The sequence below is a fragment of the Phyllobates terribilis genome, unplaced genomic scaffold (genome assembly GCF_046119375.1).
Source record: "Phyllobates terribilis strain yellow unplaced genomic scaffold, ASM4611937v1 Scaffold_10__3_contigs__length_209671492, whole genome shotgun sequence".
Lineage (NCBI taxonomy): Eukaryota > Metazoa > Chordata > Amphibia > Anura > Dendrobatidae > Phyllobates > Phyllobates terribilis.
Genome location: NW_027362770.1, coordinates 207,581,411 through 207,601,809, shown reverse-complemented (window position 1 = coordinate 207,601,809; position 20,399 = coordinate 207,581,411). Strand labels below are relative to the sequence as shown.

General features: G+C 49.2%; 1 protein-coding gene across 2 annotated transcripts in view; it reads left to right on the top strand.

The window, feature by feature from the left end:
• PTPRO (protein tyrosine phosphatase receptor type O) overlaps nucleotides 1-20,399 on the top strand; it is a 621,455-nt gene that overhangs the window by 203,752 nt on the left and 397,304 nt on the right. For both annotated transcript variants that reach the window (XM_073650602.1, XM_073650601.1), the window contains exons 2-3: nucleotides 8,924-9,197; nucleotides 14,126-14,284. In XM_073650602.1, the coding sequence (XP_073506703.1) occupies nucleotides 8,924-9,197; nucleotides 14,126-14,284 (433 nt within the window). The remainder of the gene's footprint in view (nucleotides 1-8,923; nucleotides 9,198-14,125; nucleotides 14,285-20,399) is intronic.

The window sequence follows — 20,399 nt, the reverse complement described above, 5'->3', positions numbered from 1 at the left end:
GGTCGAGTACATGGACCTTGTGTGGCAGGTTTCTGCTGGTGTTGTGGGGTCGGGTACATGGACATTGTGTGACCGGTTTCTGCTGGTATTGTGGGGTTGGGTACATGGACCTTGTGTGGCAGGTTTCTGCTGGTATTTTGGGGTCGGTACATGGACGTTGTGTGGCAGGTTTCTGCTGGTATTGTGTTGTCGGGTACATGGACGTTGTGTGGCAGGTTTCTTCTGTTGTTGTGGGGTCAGGTACATGTACGTTGTGTGGCAGGTTTCTGCTGATGTTGTGGGGTCGGGTACATGGATGTTGTGTGGCAGGTTTCTGCTGGTATTGTGAGGTCGGGTACATGGACCTTGTGTGGCAGGTTTCTGCTGGTGTTGTGGGATCGGTACATTGACCTTCTATGGCCTTGTTTCTGCTGGTATTGTGGGTTACATGGACCTTGTGTGGCAGGTTTCTGCTGGCATTTGGGGTCGGTACATGGACATTGTGTGGCAGGTTTCTGCTGGTATTTGGGGTCGGTACATGGACGTTGTGTGGCAGGTTTCTGCTGGTATTTGGGGTCGGTACATGGACATTGTGTGGCAGGTTTCTGCTGGTATTGTGGGGTCGGGTGCATGGACGTTGTGTGGCAGGTTTCTGCTGGTATTGTGGGGTCAGGTACATGGACGTTGTGTGGCAGGTTTCTGCTGGTGTTGTGGGATCGGATACATGGACGTTGTGTGGCAGGTTTCTGCTGGTATTTGAGGTCGGTACATGGACCTTGTGTGGCAGGTTTCTGCTGGTGTTGTTTGGTCGGGTACATTCGCCTTGTGTGGCAGGTTTCTGCTGGTGTTGTGGGGTCGGGTAAATAGACCTTCTATGGCCTTGTTTCTGATGGTATTGTGGGGTTGGGTACATGGATGTTGTATGTCAGGTTTCTGCTGGTATTTGGGGTTGATACATGGACATTGTGTGGCAGGTTTCTGCTGGTGTTGTGTGGTCGGTACATGGACCTTGTGTGGCAGGTTTCTGCTGGTGTTGTGGGGTCGGTACATGGATGTTGTATGTCAGGTTTCTGCTGGTATTTGGGTTCAGTACATGGACGTTGTGTGGCAGGTTTCTGCTGGTATTGTGGGGTCAGGTACATGGACGTTGTGTGGCAGGTTTCTGCTGGTATTTGGGGTCGGTACATGGACGTTGTGTGGCAGGTTTCTGCTGGTATTTGGGGTCGGTACATGGACATTGTGTGGCAGGTTTCTGCTGGTATTGTGGGGTCGGGTGCATGGACGTTGTGTGGCAGGTTTCTGCTGGTATTGTGGGGTCAGGTACATGGACGTTGTGTGGCAGGTTTCTGCTGGTGTTGTGGGATCGGATACATGGACGTTGTGTGGCAGGTTTCTGCTGGTATTTGAGGTCGGTACATGGACCTTGTGTGGCAGGTTTCTGCTGGTGTTGTTTGGTCGGGTACATTCGCCTTGTGTGGCAGGTTTCTGCTGGTGTTGTGGGGTCGGGTAAATAGACCTTCTATGGCCTTGTTTCTGCTGGTATTGTGGGGTTGGGTACATGGACGTTGTATGTCAGGTTTCTGCTGGTATTTGGGGTTGATACATGGACGTTGTGTGGCAGGTTTCTGCTGGTGTTGTTTGGTCGGGTACATTCGCCTTGTGTGGCAGGTTTCTGCTGGTGTTGTGGGGTCGGGTAAATAGACCTTCTATGGCCTTGTTTCTGCTGGTATTGTGGGGTTGGGTACATGGACGTTGTATGTCAGGTTTCTGCTGGTATTTGGGGTTGATACATGGACGTTGTGTGGCAGGTTTCTGCTGGTGTTGTGGGATCGGATACATGGACGTTGTGTGGCAGGTTTCTGCTGGTATTTGAGGTCGGTACATGGACGTTGTGTGGCAGGTTTCTGCTGGTGTTGTGGGGTCGGGTAAATAGACCTTCTATGGCCTTGTTTCTGCTGGTGTTGTGTGGTCGGTACTTGGACTTTGTGTGGCAGGTTTCTGCTGGTGTTGTGGGGTCGGTACATGGATGTTGTATGTCAGGTTTCTGCTGGTATTTGGGGTCGGTACATGGACGTTGTATGGCAGATTTACATGGCGCTGTAGTTGCACATTTCTCCACATTGAGGAGTGAGTGGGAAGCAGAGACTTCTTCTGCTGATCTGCTCGGACCTTCACCCTGGTGTTTTCTTTTAATCATGTGGGATGCGGAGTCCGGGGGCTTACGGACAGCAGGAAAGCTGCTATAATAAGGGCAGCGTCAGACATCACATCCCACAGTCTGATCATATTGTGATCCAATTCTTTTGGATGAGAAGAAGATGGAGAAACAATTCTCCATCTTCTCCATTCTGTCAGTCCGCGGATGTCCTCCGAATGCAGTCCGATGGTTTCCACGCACTCATTGACTTCCATGGCCGGGGGCGCTCCTAATATCAGAGCAAACTGCATGCCGATATATTGTATTGGGAAAACAGAAGAAAATCCGAGTTTTAAGGTTTTATAAATAAATTAATTTGTATAACTTTATTAGAAACCTGCAGAGTCATCAATAAATACAATTGTAAACAACAAACATGTGTAGGAGGGATACAATAAAAGTACCGGTAGCAGCAAGGGCGCAAGGCAAACAGGAAGCCAAACAAGCCTAGTAGGGGGTCAAGGCTATCGGTTTAGGAACCAAGGGAGACACCAAACCCAGGCATCCTAGATGGCTGAAGACCTCACAAGCCATGTGGTATAGTAAGTATCCTAAGAAATATGCTGAGGAAGGAGTAGCCCAGAGTGTCTGAAAAGACAAAGACCTGGGAAAATGTTACTCCAAAACATAAGAACCCAGACCTACTAATTATGGCTAAATGGCTTACCCTGAAAGAGCACAGCGCACAAAAGGTGACAGATGGATCTGTACCGCCTCCCGACGCGCGTGTCGCATGGCACGTATCTGGCTTTATCGAAGGGAAGGTACTGACATTGCTTTTTGAGGACCTTAAAATACCCAGGTGACCAATCATATCGGGGAGCGCGCAGCTCTGCACGAGCATGGACAGCATGACGACGGACTGCAGAGCGGGCGCACGCGCACCACAGGACCGAGATAGGTACGTATAAACATCATAGGTACGTGAAACACCACCAGAATGCATGAAAGGAGTGTCCAAAAGACACCAGACAAGAGTAAATATAAATCAAGCACTATGTAAATAGAGAATCCATATCATAACAGCACAGCGTAAATGTAGAGTATGGACCGTAGCTTCTGTCATATATACACAGATGAGATGGACCAGACCTGGGCAGATGAAACAGAACTAAAGAAAATGAAAAAAACATAATAAAAAAATATTAATATCAGAATAACACAACAAACAAGTTAAAATATTAAATCATGATGCAATAGCAACACCAAATACACCATGAATAAACCCCAATTTAAAAACAAATAGGAGGAGCAAATGCACAAGGCGAACAAAAAAGTTTTTATAGAAATGAAGCGAAACTGAGGGATTCATTCAGTCCCTTAGAGGCCTGTCATAGAAATATTGAAAATCTCTCCCTCTCTTTTTCTCCAAACCGCTATTTCCTCCACCCCTATCTACCCTTTGCCAGAGTAGAAGAGCTGGCAATCTAAAGAGCTGTCTATGCAAATTAGCAAACAGAAGAGAAGTGGCTAATAGGCAAATGCTAGGACAAACTGAGCTACTAACTCAATTAACATACGAGTGTATTTTCTAGTGACGCCGGCCTGTGACAAATATACACCTATGTGAGAAGGATGCAATTCCTGGCTTCAAAATAATTCTCTCACCCCCATTTGCTCAACAGAAATCTTGGATATCGGAAATTCTATACTTCCAATAATAATAAGACACATTTTTAGCGGCAGGGTCAGCTAAGGAACAATATGCATAGTTTTCCGTAGCTGTGAGCCCCTCCGGTGAGCTGTGGCGCAAAAGTACCAGAATAACGAACCGCCGCTATGCCATGTGTAGTCTCTAAGGAAAGGTAAATTTGTAATAAAGAACACAGGGGATGTGTGGGCAGGTCCCCCCTTCGACATAAAAAACCCAGCCGAGGATGGGTCAGTACTCATGTTGGGAGTATATATTTAATATAGTACGTTCGATAATGCTCAATTGGAGCGCCTCGCCTCCAGCTAAACGGAATCGTCTCTGCGATCTTTTTAGTAAGTTTTTCATTAATCCCATTTTATTTGTGTAACTGTATATTCTGTATTGTAATATCTCCCTTTGTAAAACCTCTTGTATATTTTTCATAAACACTGTATCCCTTTTGGATTAAATATACAATTTAATAGTCCTGTTTCTTTTGTCCTCTAATCGTTCCTCCCCCGAAGCCATATACGCTACCAGAAAGCAGGTGTCTGATCAGGCCTGTATTGCATTTCAAATCTGATCGGTGGTGGCAGCGAATAATATTAAGTGGGTTATCGTAAGGCTATCAGTGATAGTACAAGGGCATATACATATATTCCATGCATTGGAAGGTGGTGTGTATGCCGTATGCTCACTACTAGCTTGCTGATAATTACTTAGTGAGAACAGCCTGCAGCCTCCTATATTGATCGTCGGCCAATCGTGCAATTGTCCGGACGATAGGGGGCAGCAGAGAGCTGTTTGCTCAAGAGATCACAGTGGGTGGTCTCTGTGAGTAATCGGGATTGTGTGAATCCCAGACAGGGCCATCCTATCCATCTGACGTTACCGCCCCTGGCTCCAAGATGGACAATATCAATACCCCGGACAGATAATGACCTAGCATCGCAGTCATAGAACTGGCAGAAATGACGGGGGAGTGTTTTTAGCTCCGAGTGATCAGTCACCGACCTGGCCGCGCTAATGTCCCTAACGTGCTCCCGCACACTGACTCTGAGCTACCTAGAGGTGAGTCCATTGTAAATGAGTGGACAACCACAGGTGGCATAGTAGATAACATTGGTGGTACTACAGGAGATCCAATGTTGGATTTTAAATTGACGATCACCTGCTGCAGAGTCAAAGGTTGGGGTACGTAGGACATTGGCACAAGCCAGGCTGTGACCACAGGGAAAACAACCCACCATGGGCTGAAAAGAGGATAGAAATGTATTATTGTCAGGAACATAATTGCTCCTGACAATAAGGTCACTAAGGTCTCTGGCTCTCCTTGGGGTCATAGATGGGCGTTCACCAAGGGACTGCGCAAGAGAGGGCACAGTATGGAGTATCGACCAATGTTTCATTAAAATAACGTGCATATTATTCCGCTGTGTATTATATGTGGAAATAAAGCGTGTCTGGTCTTGGACTGGCCCAGTTTCTTTATTATGGATATATAATAGTTGGCATCGAGGGGTTGCTTTGGCCCTATTGTAGTCCTTCTTGATTGAACGCCGACTATAGCCCCGTTGTTCAAATCTAATCCTCAGGTCGGAGGCTTCAAAAGTCGCATCAACTTTGTAAGTGAAACGGATGTTCTTGTTATTAGTATTTAATCTGTCCATGAACTTTTCGAGCTGCTGCGCTGTACCCCTCCACAGGAATAGGATATCGTCAATGTACCTGTGCCAGCACAGCACATGGTCGGCGGCCCATGCGACCCCGTCGCCAAACAGGGATCTCTCCCATGAATCCGGGAAGAGATTGGCATACGAGGGTGCACAGGCCGCACCCATGGCTGTACCGCGTTGCTGGAGGTAAAATTGATCTTTAAAAATGAAAAAATTATCAGTCAAAATAAAGTGCAGCAGCTCGAGAATAAACCCGCATAGAGGGCCGTCCAGGTCGGAGGCACTGAGGAAGAGGCAGACCGCCTCCAGCCCACCAGCATGAGCTATGCACGTATATAGTGTTTCCACATCAGCTGTAACTAGAAGAGTATCTGAATCCACAAAGACATCGTCAAGCCGGGTAAGGACGTCCGTCGTGTCCTTGATGTATGACGGCACGGTCTCCACAAGCGGTTTAAGATAAAAATCCACAAATTTTCAAATAGGTTCACAGAGACTCTACCCCGGACACGATCGGATGCCCGGTGGGTTGATGGCGTCTTTGTGGATCTTGGGCAATAGATAAAATGGGGAAATTTTTGGAAAACGTAGTGTAAGTCCGTCAAGGGCCTTTTTAGAAATAATGCCCTAATCAAAGGCCCTACCTAGTATAGAATGGCGTTCTGCTGAGAAGGAGGCCAGCGGATTGTATGATAACCTGGTATAGGTGTTTCTATCACATAGTTCATGTAGTGCCTTCCTTTTCGTAAAGTGCACATGGCCACACCACGATGCCCACCCCTTCCCTTGTCTGCCTGCTTAAACACCAGATCAGAGTAGGATTCGTTTTTTGTAATGGCTGCCCTATGGGCACTTGTAAAATTGTTGTGCCTCCGTGCAGTGGACAGTTTTTTTTTTAAATCCTCAAACACCAGTCTGGTGAAGATCTCCAATGCTAATGGACAGGGGGGAAAACATGTAGATTTAAGTGAGATGTTAGTAGGGAACCTACCTTTTAGTTGCAGAAACCGGCTCACCAACTAGGTCCTCCAATGTCTGCAAGGCCTCCCCCTCAACAGGACTCATAAGAGAAGGTGTGGTAGAATCCTTGAAGTGGAGCTTCATCATTATTAACTTATGCGAAAAAAAGATTTAAATCCTTCAAGGCTGTAAAAAAGTGAAAGCTGTTAGATGGTGTAAAAGTTAAACTCCTACGGAGCACTTCAAGTTCATGTTCAGAAAAAGTATATGTCGAGAGGTTAATCGCCTGCAGACCACCCTGATTGTCATTCCCCGGCTGTCCACTGCCTGATACCTGTCGTTTGGCATTCTGTTGAGTTTTAACATAAGTGCCGTTACTTGATCCAGGGTTAACAATTTTAGGGATAGACATTGCAGCATCACATGAGGCAGTTGATCTAAGGAAGGGTGACCTTGATCTAGATGAGGTATCGACCCTAGAACCTGGGCATGATCAAGTGGTTTCACACACGTTTTTACATGCTGATGTGTCCACCAGCATCATGTTTTTGGGATTTTTGATATTAGATATTTTATTGGCGCTGATCTACAGCTCACTGGCACTAATGCAGAGCGCCACTCCGGGGGCTGTCCGCAGCATGCGGGCCTCAGGAAGAATGTTACCTATTGTTGCTTTATGACTAGTAGGTCTAGGCCAGTCACCGGTTAGGGCTGACTTTACATTTCAGCTATGCTATTCTCATCTCCAAAAAGCAGCTGCTTTTCTTCTTATGCTGGGTCTGATTTTTCATCCTTTATTGATCCATGTTGTAATAAATATCATTACTATGGACACAGTGGCGTAACTAGAGTCCCATGGGCCCTGGTGCAAAATTTGGACCTGAGCCCCCCCCAATCCTGCATGTTGGTCAGATGTATGGGCTCTTGTAGTATTCTAAATCCTATAAGGACTGTAGCAAAGTCAGGTAGAACTGAATTAAAGTCTAGCACTGCAGGTATTAATTAGATGTACTGTACCTGGCTAGCTTTGACTAAAAACTGGTAAATAGATTCACCTTGTGTCAGTCTGCTGGATGTTGAGCTGAGTGCAATGTGTGGAAGCTAGTAAGTGATCAGCCAAAATATGAGCTGTAGATGGGAGAGAGACAAGCCAGTGTCTCTCTGAATGGAGACTGCACGGATCAGCTAGGAAAGCTGAACAGTCTGTGTGTTGGAGCTGCAGAGAACCATGTGGAATCTGCAGCCTGCTCAATGTGAACTGTCTCTGGAGTTGAACACTTCTGTTTGACACTGGAAGCTGCATTAGCTCAGGCTGAAGGTGATACCGAGACTAGTAGGACCGTACCTCTACTGTGTGTAACGTTTGCTCTAGGAGAAATGACTGTAATCTATTCGGGTGAGCTGCACTGACGTGTGTCTTCTGAATAAACTGTTTATTTGCTGTTTTACCTTTATGCCCAGAAGAGGCTGCTTTTGACTTTGAATTCCTTGGCGTTTTAAGAAAGCAATAAAACCGCATTGCCTGTGTGAACGCTACTTAATGCCTGCCTGAGAGCATGTATCCCTGAAGGACATAAGTTTTGTCACCCCCCTCAATCCACCATTATGCATTAATGTCCCCCACTCTGTACTAATGTCACCCATCCTGGTATGTACTTTTGTCTCCCATCCTAGAATCCTATATTGTTAGAGTTGGAGGGGACCTCCAGGGTCATCGTGTCCAACCCCCTGCTCAATGCAGGATTCACTAAACCATCTCAGACAGATGTCTGTCCAGCCTCTGTGTGAAAACTTCCATTGAAGGAGAGCTTGCTACCTCTCGTGGCCGCCTGTTCCACTCATAGAATCATAGGCTGGTAGAGTTGGAAGGGACCTCGTGGGTCATCTGGTCCAACCCCCTGCTCAAAGCCATCTTTGTATATATGTCCCCATCCTGGGCCCATCATATATCAGGGGTAGAGCTGGTATCCGGGCCTTCTTCTCCTATATATTAGGGGTAAAACTAGTATCCGGACCTTCTCCTTCCATTTATCAGGAGTATGGCTGGTCTCTGAGCCTTTTCCTCCCTATATATCAGGGGTACAGCTGGTATCTTAGCCTTCTCCTCCCATATATCAGGGATACAGCTAGTATCCAGGCCTTCTCCTGCTTATATTAGGGGTACAGCTGGTATCGGGGCCTTCTCCTCAATTATATTTGGGGTATAGTTGGTATCTGAGCCTTCTCCTCCCATATATCAGGGATACAGCTTGTATTCGGGCCTTCTCCTGCTTATATTAGGGGTGCAGCTGGTATCGGGGCCTTCTCCTCCCTTATAATTGGGATATAGTTTGTATCTGAGCCTTCTCCTCCCATATATTAGGGGTACAGCTGGTATTGGGGCCTTCTCCCATATATCAGGGGTGCAGCTGGTATCTGGGCCTTCTCCTCCATTTATCATGGTTACAACCATTTTATATCTGATACTACTTTTTCTAGGAATCGGCCATGTTTAATGTGAAGGTGACAGATGAGAACCTGATTGTCATCTCACTGGAGGACTCCGATGTAACGTCTCCGTCCTCGGTGTACGTAGTGAAGATCACGGGAGAATCTAAGAATTACTTCTTCCAGTTTGAGGAGTTTAACAGCTCGTTACCGGATCCTGTGAAGTTCAATGCCAGTTACCACGGACTTTATTACATCATCACATTAATGGTAATAAATGCCAACCTGGCATCAAGACCGGGAAGATCTGTGACCGTTCTGACCAGTAAGTATGTCCGCCACCATAAAAGGGGTAACTGGGGAGAAAAGAACTTGTGCGCCATCTCTGATCAACGGCTGCTTGGTATCAAGGGCACGAGACTCTCCTACATCAGGGGTACAGCTGGGATCCAAGGCCTTATCTTCACATATATCAGGGGTTCAGCTGGTATCGGGGCCTTCTCCTCCTATACATCAGGGGTGCAACTGGTATAGGGGACTTCTCCTCCCATACATCAGGGGTGCAACTGGTATTGGGGCCTTCTCCCATATATCAGGGGTACAGCTAGTATAGGGGCCTTCTCCCATACATCAGGGGTGCAGCTGGTATCGGGGCCTTCTCCTCCCATACATCAGGGGTGCAGCTGGTATCGGGGCCTTCTCCTCCCATACATCAGGGGTGCAGCTGGTATCGTTGGCCTTCTCCTCCCATACATCAGGGGTGCAGCTGGTATCGGGGCCTTATCCTCCCATACATCAGGGGTGCGGCTGGTATCGGGGCCTTCTCCTCCCATACATCAGGGGTGCGGCTGGTATCGGGGCCTTCTCCTCCCATACATCAGGGGTGCAGCTGGTATGGGGGCCTTCTCCTCCCATACATCAGGGGTACAGCTGGTTTCGAGGCCTTCTCCTCCCATACATCAGGGGTGCAGCTGGTATCGGGGCCTTCTCCTCCCATACATCAGGGGTACAGCTGGTATCGGGGCCTTCTCCTCCCATACATCAGGGGTACAGCTGGTATTGGGTCCTTCTCCTCCCATACATCAGGGGTACAGCTGGTATTGGGTCCTTCTCCTCTCATACATCAGGGGTACAGCTGGTATCGGGGCCTACTCCTCCCATACATCAGGGGTATAGCTGGTATTGGGGCCTTCTCCTCCCATACATCTGGGGTACAGCTGGTATCGGGGCCTTCTCCTCCCATACATCAGGGGTGCAGCTGGTATCGGGGCCAACTCCTCCCATACATCAGGGGTATAGCTGGTATCGGGGCCTACTCCTCCCATACATCAGGGGTGCAGCTGGTATCGAGGCCTTCTCCTCCCAAACATCAAGGATACAACTGGTATCGGGGCCTTCTCCCATACATCAGGGGTGCAGCTGGTATCGGGGCCTTCTCCTCCCATACATCAGGGGTACAGCTGTTATTGTGGCCTTCTCCTCCCATACATCAGGTGTGCAGCTGGTATCGGGGCCTTCTCCTCCCATACATCAGGGGTGCAGCTGGTATCGGGGCCTTCTCCTCCCATACATCAGGGGTATAGCTGGTATCGGAGCCTTCTCCTCCCATACATCAGGTATGCAGCTGGTATCGGGGCCTTCTCCTCCCATACATCAGGGATACAGCTGGTATCGTGGGCCTTCTCCTCCCATACATCAGGGATACAGCTGGTATCGTGGGCCTTCTCCTCCCATACATCAGGGATACAGCTGGTATCGGGGCCTTCTCTTCCCATACATCAGTGGTACCGCTGGTATCTGGGCCTTCTCCTCCCATACATCAGGGGTACAGCTGGTATCGGGGCCTTCTCCTCCCATACATCAGGGGTGCAGCTGGTATCGGGGCCTTCTCCTCCCATACATCAGGGATACAGCTGGTATCGTGGGCCTTCTCCTCCCATACATCAGGGGTACAGCTGGTATCGGGGCCTTCTCCTCCCATACATCAGGGGTGCAGCTGGTATCGGGGCCTTCTCCTCCCATACATCAGGGATACAGCTGGTATCGGGGCCTTCTCCTCCCATACATCAGGGATACAGCTGGTATCGGGGCCTTCTCCTCCCATACATCAGGGGTGCAGCTGGTATCGGGGCCTTCTCCTCCCATACGTCAGGGGTGTGGCTGGTATCGGGGCCTTCTCCTCCCATACATCAGGGGTGCAGCTGGTATCGGGGCCTTCTCCTCCCATACATCAGGGGTGCAGCTGGTATCGGGGCCTTCTCCTCCCATACATCAGGGGTGCAGCTGGTATCGGGGCCTTCTCCTCCCATACATCAGGGGTGCAGCTGGTATCGGGGCCTTCTCCTCCCATACATCAGGGGTGCGGCTGGTATCGGGGCCTTCTCCTCCCATACATCAGGGGTACAGCTGGTATCGGGGCCTTCTCCTCCCATACATCAGGGGTGCAGCTGGTATCGGGGCCTTCTCCTCCTATTCATCAGGGGTGCAGCTGGTTTCGGGGCCTTCTCCTCCCATACATCAAGGGTACAGCTGGTTTCGAGGCCTTCTCCTCCCATACATCAGGGGTGCGGCTGGTATTGGGGCCTTCTCCTCCCATACATCAGGGGTGCGGCTGGTATCGGGGCCTTCTCCTCCCATACATCAGGGGTACAGCTGGTTTCGGGGCCTTCTCCTCCCATACGTCAGGGGTGCAGCTGGTATCGAGGCCTTCTCCTGTTATACACCAGGGGTACAGCTGGTATCGGGGCCTTCTCCTCCCATACATCAGGGGTACAGCTGGTATCGGGGCCTTCTCCTCCCATACATCAGGGGTACAGCTGGTTTCGGGGCCTTCTCCTCCCATACGTCAGGGGTGCAGCTGGTATCTGGGCCTTCTCCTCCCATACATCAGGGGTGCAGCTGGTATCGAGGCCTTCTCCTGTTATACACCAGGGGTACAGCTGGTATCGGGGCCTTCTCCTCCCATACATCAGGGGTATAGCTGTTATTGGGGCCTTCTCCTCCCATACATCAGGGGTACAGCTGGTATCGGGACCTTCTCCTCCCATACATCAGGAGTACAGCTTGTATCGGGGCCTTCTCCTCCCATACATCAGGGGTATAGCTGTTATTGGGGCCTTCTCCTCCCATACATCAGGGGTACAGCTGGTATCGGGACCTTCTCCTCCCATACATCAGGGGTACAGCTGGTTTCGAGGCCTTCTCCTCCCATACATCAGGGGTACAGCTGGTATCGGGGCCTTCTCCTCCCATACATCAGGGGTGTGGCTGGTATCGGGGCCTTCTCCTCCCATACATCAGGGGTACAGCTGGTATCTGGGCCTTCTCCTCCCATACATCAGGGGTATAGCTGTTATTGGGTCCTTCTCCTCCCATACATCAGGGGTACAGCTGGTTTCGGGGCCTTCTCCTCCCATACATCAGGGGTACAGCTGGTATCGGGGCCTTCTCCTCCCATACATCAGGGGTACAGCTGGTATCGGGGCCTTCTCCTCCCATACATCAGGGGTACAGCTGGTATCTGGGCCTTCTCCTCCCATACATCAGGGGTATAGCTGTTATTGGGTCCTTCTCCTCCCATATATCAGGGGTACAGCTGGTATCGGGGCCTTCTCCTCCCATACATCAGGGGTACAGCTGGTATCGGGGCATTCTCCTCCCACACATCAGGGGTACAGCTGTTATCTGGGCCTTCTCCTCCCATACATCAGGGGTACAGCTGGTATCGGGGCCTTCTCCTCCCATACATCAGGGGTATAGCTGTTATTGGGTCCTTCTCCTCCCATATATCAGGGGTATAGCTGGTATCGGGGCCTTCTCCTCTCATACATCAGGGGTGCGGCTGGTATTGGGGCCTTCTCCTCCCATACATAAGGGGTATAGCTGTTATTGGGGCCTTCTCCTCCCATACATCAGGGGTACAGCTGTTATTGGGTCCTTCTCCTCTCATACATCAGGGGTGCGGCTGGTATCGGGGCCTTCTCCTCCCATACATCAGGGGTGCAGCTGGTATCGGGGCCTTCTCCTCCCATACATCAGGGGTACAGCTGGTATCTGGGCCTTCTCCTCCCATACATCAGGTGTACAGCTGGTATCGGGGCCTTCTCCTCCCATACATCAGGGGTACAGCTGGTATCTGGGCCTTCTCCTCCCATACATCAAGGGTGCAGCTGGTATCGGGGCCTTCTCCTCCCATACATCAGGGGTATAGCTGGTATCGGGGCCTTCTCCTCCCATATATCAGGGGTATAGCTGTTATCGGGTCCTTCTCCTCCCATATATCAGGGGTATAGCTGGTATCGGGGCCTTCTCCTCTCATACATCAGGGGTACAGCTGGGATCGGGGCCTTCTCCTCCCATACATCAGGGGTGCAGCTGGTATCGGGGCCTTCTCCTCCCATACATCAGGGGTACAGCTGGTATCGGGGCCTTCTCCTCCCACACATCAGGGGTACAGCTGGTATCTGGGCCTTCTCCTCCCATACATCAGGGGTACAGCTGGTATCGGGGCCTTCTCCTCCCATACATCAGGGGTATAGCTGTTATTGGGTCCTTCTCCTCCCATATATCAGGGGTATAGCTGGTATCGGGGCCTTCTCCTCTCATACATCAGGGGTACAGCTGGGATCGGGGCCTTCTCCTCCCATACATCAGGGGTGCAGCTGGTATCTGGGCCTTCTCCTCCCATACATCAGGGGTACAGCTGGTATCGGGGCCTTCTCCTCCCATACATCAGGGGTACAGCTGGTATCGGGGCCTTCTCCTCCCACACATCAGGGGTACAGCTGGTATCTGGGCCTTCTCCTCCCATACATCAGGGGTACAGCTGGTATCGGGGCCTTCTCCTCCCATACATCAGGGGTATAGCTGTTATTGGGTCCTTCTCCTCCCATACATCAGGGGTGCAGCTGGTATCGGGGCCTTCTCCTCTCATACATCAGGGGTACAGCTGGGATCGGGGCCTTCTCCTCCCATACATCAGGGGTGCAGCTGGTATCGGGGCCTTCTCCTCCCATACATCAGGGGTGCAGCTGGTATCTGGGCCTTCTCTGCTGATACATCAGGGGTACGCTGGAATCAAGGCCTTCTCTTCCAATATTTCAGGGCCACTGTTGGTATCCAGGGCTTTGAGCCTTCTCTGTTATTTGGGGGATATGGCAGCTGTTTGGGGTCTATAACTGTCACTTTATTGAGCCTCTGGTGGTTTCTGACTTTCTTCCCATGAACGCAGTGACATCTCTGTCTTTCTTGCAGAGCCTCTTCCGGTCAGCAGGGTTCTTCTCCATGATTATCACCCGTCCCCAGAGACCGGAGTTGTGTTTGAAGTTTATTATCCTGAAAAATTCAACGTCTTTACGAGAGTTAATATCAGCTATTGGGAAGGAAGAAACTTCCGCACGATGTTATACAAAGGTCAGTGATGGTAATATAAAGACATGCATGTCCATGTGCCACAAATATTGTTCTTATGAGATGGTTCGGGCACAAGAACCGAGCCCATGCTATTTGCCGTAGATGGTGACCCCTCAGATCAGTGGTCCCGCTGCCCCTTCACATACCATAACTCGATTGTTGGGGGCCCGTCAGCTGTCCTGGCAATGGAAGGTTTGGAAGACCCTCTGAAGCTTTCCATGACTGTGACCTTACTTGATCTTGCTGATGAGGGGTATCGCTTTCCTATACCAAATAAACCACAAAGGTCTCATTGTGGGGTCCCGCAGTGGGGATTAACAACTAGTCAAAGATTAAGAAGGCTTCTCTATGAAATAAAATGGTTTTATTTAACGAAGATAAAGAACAAACCACATAAAAACAGAATGAAATGATGCAAAAAACAACCTGCGATCAGAAATTTCTATTAACCCAAAACAGTTCTATTAAAAATGATCATTCTCCCACTATCATGGCTCCAGATCAGCTTCGACTCCACCATAACATCACATAAGTGATGGCCCCCACAGGCACCCCCTACACACAGTGTGATGAACCACACAGCCCCCCACACTTAACATGGACTCCATAGCCCTCCTCACATACAATATGATGGCGTCACAGCCCCCCAACACAGTATGATGACAAATCCAGCTCACCACATAAAGTATGGTGGACCCCACTATTCCCCCCCACACATTATGATAGCTGCACAGCCCCCCTCATACACACAGCACTGTCAAGTATAGTATAGTGTCTCCCACACCTCCCCAGACACCGTATCATGGACCCCACAGCAATCCAGACAGCACTATCAAGCATATTATAATGGACCCCACAGACCCTCACACATAGTATGTTGGCTTCACAGCCCCCCACACAGTATGATGGACCCCATAGCCCCACACATAAAATATTGGATCCCACTGCCCCCATGCAAAGTATGATTGTCCTCACAGCATCCCCCACACAGTATTATGGACCTGTGACCACCCCACAAAATATAATGAACCACGCAGCCCTCCACACACAGTATGATGGTCCCCACAGCACCACCAAGCATAGTATAAAGGACCCCACAGCCCCCCACACACGGAATGATTGTTCCCGCAGCTTCGCCTAGCAGAGTATGATGGAACCTACAGCTCCCTGCAGACAGTATGATGGGGCTGCAGCTTCACCAAGCGCAATATGATGGACCCACAACCTGCCCCCTCCCCACAGAGTAAGAAGGACTCAACAGCACCACCAAGCACAGTATGATGAACCCCAAGCCCCCCACACACGGAATGATTGTTCCCACAGCTTCGCCTAGCAGAGTATGATGGAACCTACAGCTCCCTGCAGACAGTATGAAGGGGCTGCAGCTTCACCAAGCGCAATATGATGGACCCACAACCTGCCCCCTCCCCACAGAGTAAGAAGGACTCAACAGCATCACCAAGCACAGTATGATGAACCCCAAGCCCCCCAGAGTATGATGGCTCCACTGTTTCTTCAAATGACTGACTAAGAATTAAAAAAAATATACCTGAAACTACTCGCCTGACTTCCTTTCCTCCGATGTGCTGCTCTGGTCTGCACAGCACATGCACCGCGGCTCGCACCGCGGCTCTGTGCAACAAGGGCACTACAGTGAGGTAATTGCACCTGCTGTGCTGAGACTCAGAGTGACAGGCGGTATTTTGGAAGATTGAGCCGACTTCTCTTCCCCCACCATCCTGAGGATACATTTAGATGTCAGGCGTAGGGATGGACGTGGTGTGGTACTGTCTCGGTTCATGGGCTGATCATTGCCCAGGTCTGCTCTACATGTCATCTGCACCATAAATATTGTAGAAGTGATGGCTCTAGACAGAAATCTCCACCATAAACCTAACACAAGAGGTGACTCTGGAGGGATATCACCCCACCTCCAGCATAACCATTACATAAGAGGTGGCTCCAGGAGGATATCTCCACTGACTCCTCCATAACCATTACATAAGAGACGGTTCCAGGAGGATATCTCCACTGACTCCTCCATAACCATTACATAAGAGGTGGCTCCAGGAGGATATCTCCACTGACTCCTCTATAACCATTACATAAGAGGTGGCTCCAGGAGGATATCTCCACTGACTCCTCCATAACCATTACATAAGAGACGGTTCCAGGAGGATATCTCCACTGACTCCTCCATAACCATTACATAAGAGGTGGCTCCAGGAGGATATCTCCACTGACTCCTCTATAACCATTACATAAGAGGTGGCTCCAGGAGGATATCTCCACTGACTCCTCCATAACCATTACATAAGAGACGGTTCCAGGAGGATATCTCCACTGACTCCTCCATAACCATTACATAAGAGACGGTTCCAGGAGGATATCTCCACTGACTCCTCCATAACCATTACATAAGAGACGGTTCCAAGAGGATATCTCCACTGACTCCTCCATAACCATTACATAAGAGGTGGCTCCAGGAGGATATCTCCACTGACTCCTCCATAACCATTACATAAGAGGTGGCTCCAGGAGGATATCTCCACTGACTCCTCTATAACCATTACATAAGAGGTGGCTCCAGGAGGATATCTCCACTGACTCCTCCATAACCATTACATAAGAGACGGTTCCAGGAGGATATCTCCACTGACTCCTCCATAACCATTACATAAGAGGTGGCTCCAGGAGGATATCTCCACTGACTCCTCTATAACCATTACATAAGAGGTGGCTCCAGGAGGATATCTCCACTGACTCCTCTATAACCATTACATAAGAGGCGGCTCCAGGAGGATATCTCCACTGACTCCTCTATAACCATTACATAAGAGACGGTTCCAGGAGGATATCTCCACTGACTCCTCCATAACCATTACATAAGAGGTGGCTCCAGGAGGATATCTCCACTGACTCCTCCATAACCATTACATAAGAGACGGTTCCAGGAGGATATCTCCACTGACTCCTCCATAACCATTACATAAGAGGTGGCTCCAGGAGGATATCTCCACTGACTCCTCTATAACCATTACATAAGAGGTGGCTCCAGGAGGATATCTCCACTGACTCCTCCATAACCATTACATAAGAGACGGTTCCAGGAGGATATCTCCACTGACTCCTCCATAACCATTACATAAGAGGTGGCTCCAGGAGGATATCTCCACTGACTCCTCCATAACCATTACATAAGAGACGGTTCCAAGAGGATATCTCCACTGACTCCTCCATAACCATTACATAAGAGGTGGCTCCAGGAGGATATCTCCACTGACTCCTCCATAACCATTACATAAGAGACGGTTCCAGGAGGATATCTCCACTGACTCCTCCATAACCATTACATAAGAGGTGGCTCCAGGAGGATATCTCCACTGACTCCTCCATAACCATTACATAAGAGACGGTTCCAGGAGGATATCTCCACTGACTCCTCCATAACCATTACATAAGAGGTGGCTCCAGGAGGATATCTCCATTGACTCCTCTATAACCATTACATAAGAGGCGGCTCCAGGAGGATATCTCCACTGACTCCTCCATAACCATTACATAAGAGGTGGCTCCAGGAGGATATCTCCACTGACTCCTCCATAACCATTACATAAGAGGTGGCTCCAGGAGGATATCTCCACTGACTCCTCTATAACCATTACATAAGAGGCGGCTCCAGGAGGATATCTCCACTGACTCCTCTATAACCATTACATAAGAGGTGGCTCCAGGAGGATATCTCCACTGACTCCTCTATAACCATTACATAAGAGGTGGCTCCAGGAGGATATCTCCACTGACTCCTCCATAACCATTACATAAGAGGTGGCTCCAGGAGGATATCTCCACTGACTCCTCTATAACCATTACATAAGAGGTGGCTCCAGGAGGATATCTCCACTGACTCCTCTATAACCATTACATAAGAGGCGGCTCCAGGAGGATATCTCCACTGACTCCTCTATAACCATTACATAAGAGGTGGCTCCAGGAGGATATCTCCACTGACTCCTCTATAACCATTACATAAGAGACGGTTCCAGGAGGATATCTCCACTGACTCCTCCATAACCATTACATAAGAGGTGGCTCCAGGAGGATATCTCCACTGACTCCTCCATAACCATTACATAAGAGACGGTTCCAGGAGGATATCTCCACTGACTCCTCCATAACCATTACATAAGAGGTGGCTCCAGGAGGATATCTCCACTGACTCCTCTATAACCATTACATAAGAGGTGGCTCCAGGAGGATATCTCCACTGACTCCTCCATAACCATTACATAAGAGACGGTTCCAGGAGGATATCTCCACTGACTCCTCCATAACCATTACATAAGAGGTGGCTCCAGGAGGATATCTCCACTGACTCCTCCATAACCATTACATAAGAGACGGTTCCAAGAGGATATCTCCACTGACTCCTCCATAACCATTACATAAGAGGTGGCTCCAGGAGGATATCTCCACTGACTCCTCCATAACCATTACATAAGAGACGGTTCCAGGAGGATATCTCCACTGACTCCTCCATAACCATTACATAAGAGGTGGCTCCAGGAGGATATCTCCACTGACTCCTCCATAACCATTACATAAGAGACGGTTCCAGGAGGATATCTCCACTGACTCCTCCATAACCATTACATAAGAGGTGGCTCCAGGAGGATATCTCCATTGACTCCTCTATAACCATTACATAAGAGGCGGCTCCAGGAGGATATCTCCACTGACTCCTCCATAACCATTACATAAGAGGTGGCTCCAGGAGGATATCTCCACTGACTCCTCCATAACCATTACATAAGAGGTGGCTCCAGGAGGATATCTCCACTGACTCCTCTATAACCATTACATAAGAGGTGGCTCCAGGAGGATATCTCCACTGACTCCTCTATAACCATTACATAAGAGGTGGCTCCAGGAGGATATCTCCACTGACTCCTCTATAACCATTACATAAGAGGTGGCTCCAGGAGGATATCTCCACTGACTCCTCCATAACCATTACATAAGAGGTGGCTCCAGGAGGATATCTCCACTGACTCCTCCATAACCATTACATAAGAGGTGGCTCCAGGAGGATATCTCCATTGACTCCTCTATAACCATTACATAAGAGGCGGCTCCAGGAGGATATCTCCACTGACTCCTCCATAACCATTACATAAGAGGTGGCTCCAGGAGGATATCTCCACTGACTCCTCCATAACCATTACATAAGAGGTGGCTCCAGGAGGATATCTCCACTGACTCCTCTATAACCATTACATAAGAGGCGGCTCCAGGAGGATATCTCCACTGACTCCTCTATAACCATTACATAAGAGGCGGCTCCAGGAGGATATCTCCACTGACTCCTCTATAACCATTACATAAGAGACGGTTCCAGGAGGATATCTCCACTGACTCCTCCATAACCATTACATAAGAGGTGGCTCCAGGAGGATATCTCCACTGACTCCTCCATAACCATTACATAAGAGACGGTTCCAGGAGGATATCTCCACTGACTCCTCCATAACCATTACATAAGAGGTGGCTCCAGGAGGATATCTCCACTGACTCCTCTATAACCATTACATAAGAGGTGGCTCCAGGAGGATATCTCCACTGACTCCTCCATAACCATTACATAAGAGACGGTTCCAGGAGGATATCTCCACTGACTCCTCCATAACCATTACATAAGAGGTGGCTCCAGGAGGATATCTCCACTGACTCCTCCATAACCATTACATAAGAGACGGTTCCAAGAGGATATCTCCACTGACTCCTCCATAACCATTACATAAGAGGTGGCTCCAGGAGGATATCTCCACTGACTCCTCCATAACCATTACATAAGAGACGGTTCCAGGAGGATATCTCCACTGACTCCTCCATAACCATTACATAAGAGGTGGCTCCAGGAGGATATCTCCACTGACTCCTCCATAACCATTACATAAGAGACGGTTCCAGGAGGATATCTCCACTGACTCCTCCATAACCATTACATAAGAGGTGGCTCCAGGAGGATATCTCCATTGACTCCTCTATAACCATTACATAAGAGGCGGCTCCAGGAGGATATCTCCACTGACTCCTCCATAACCATTACATAAGA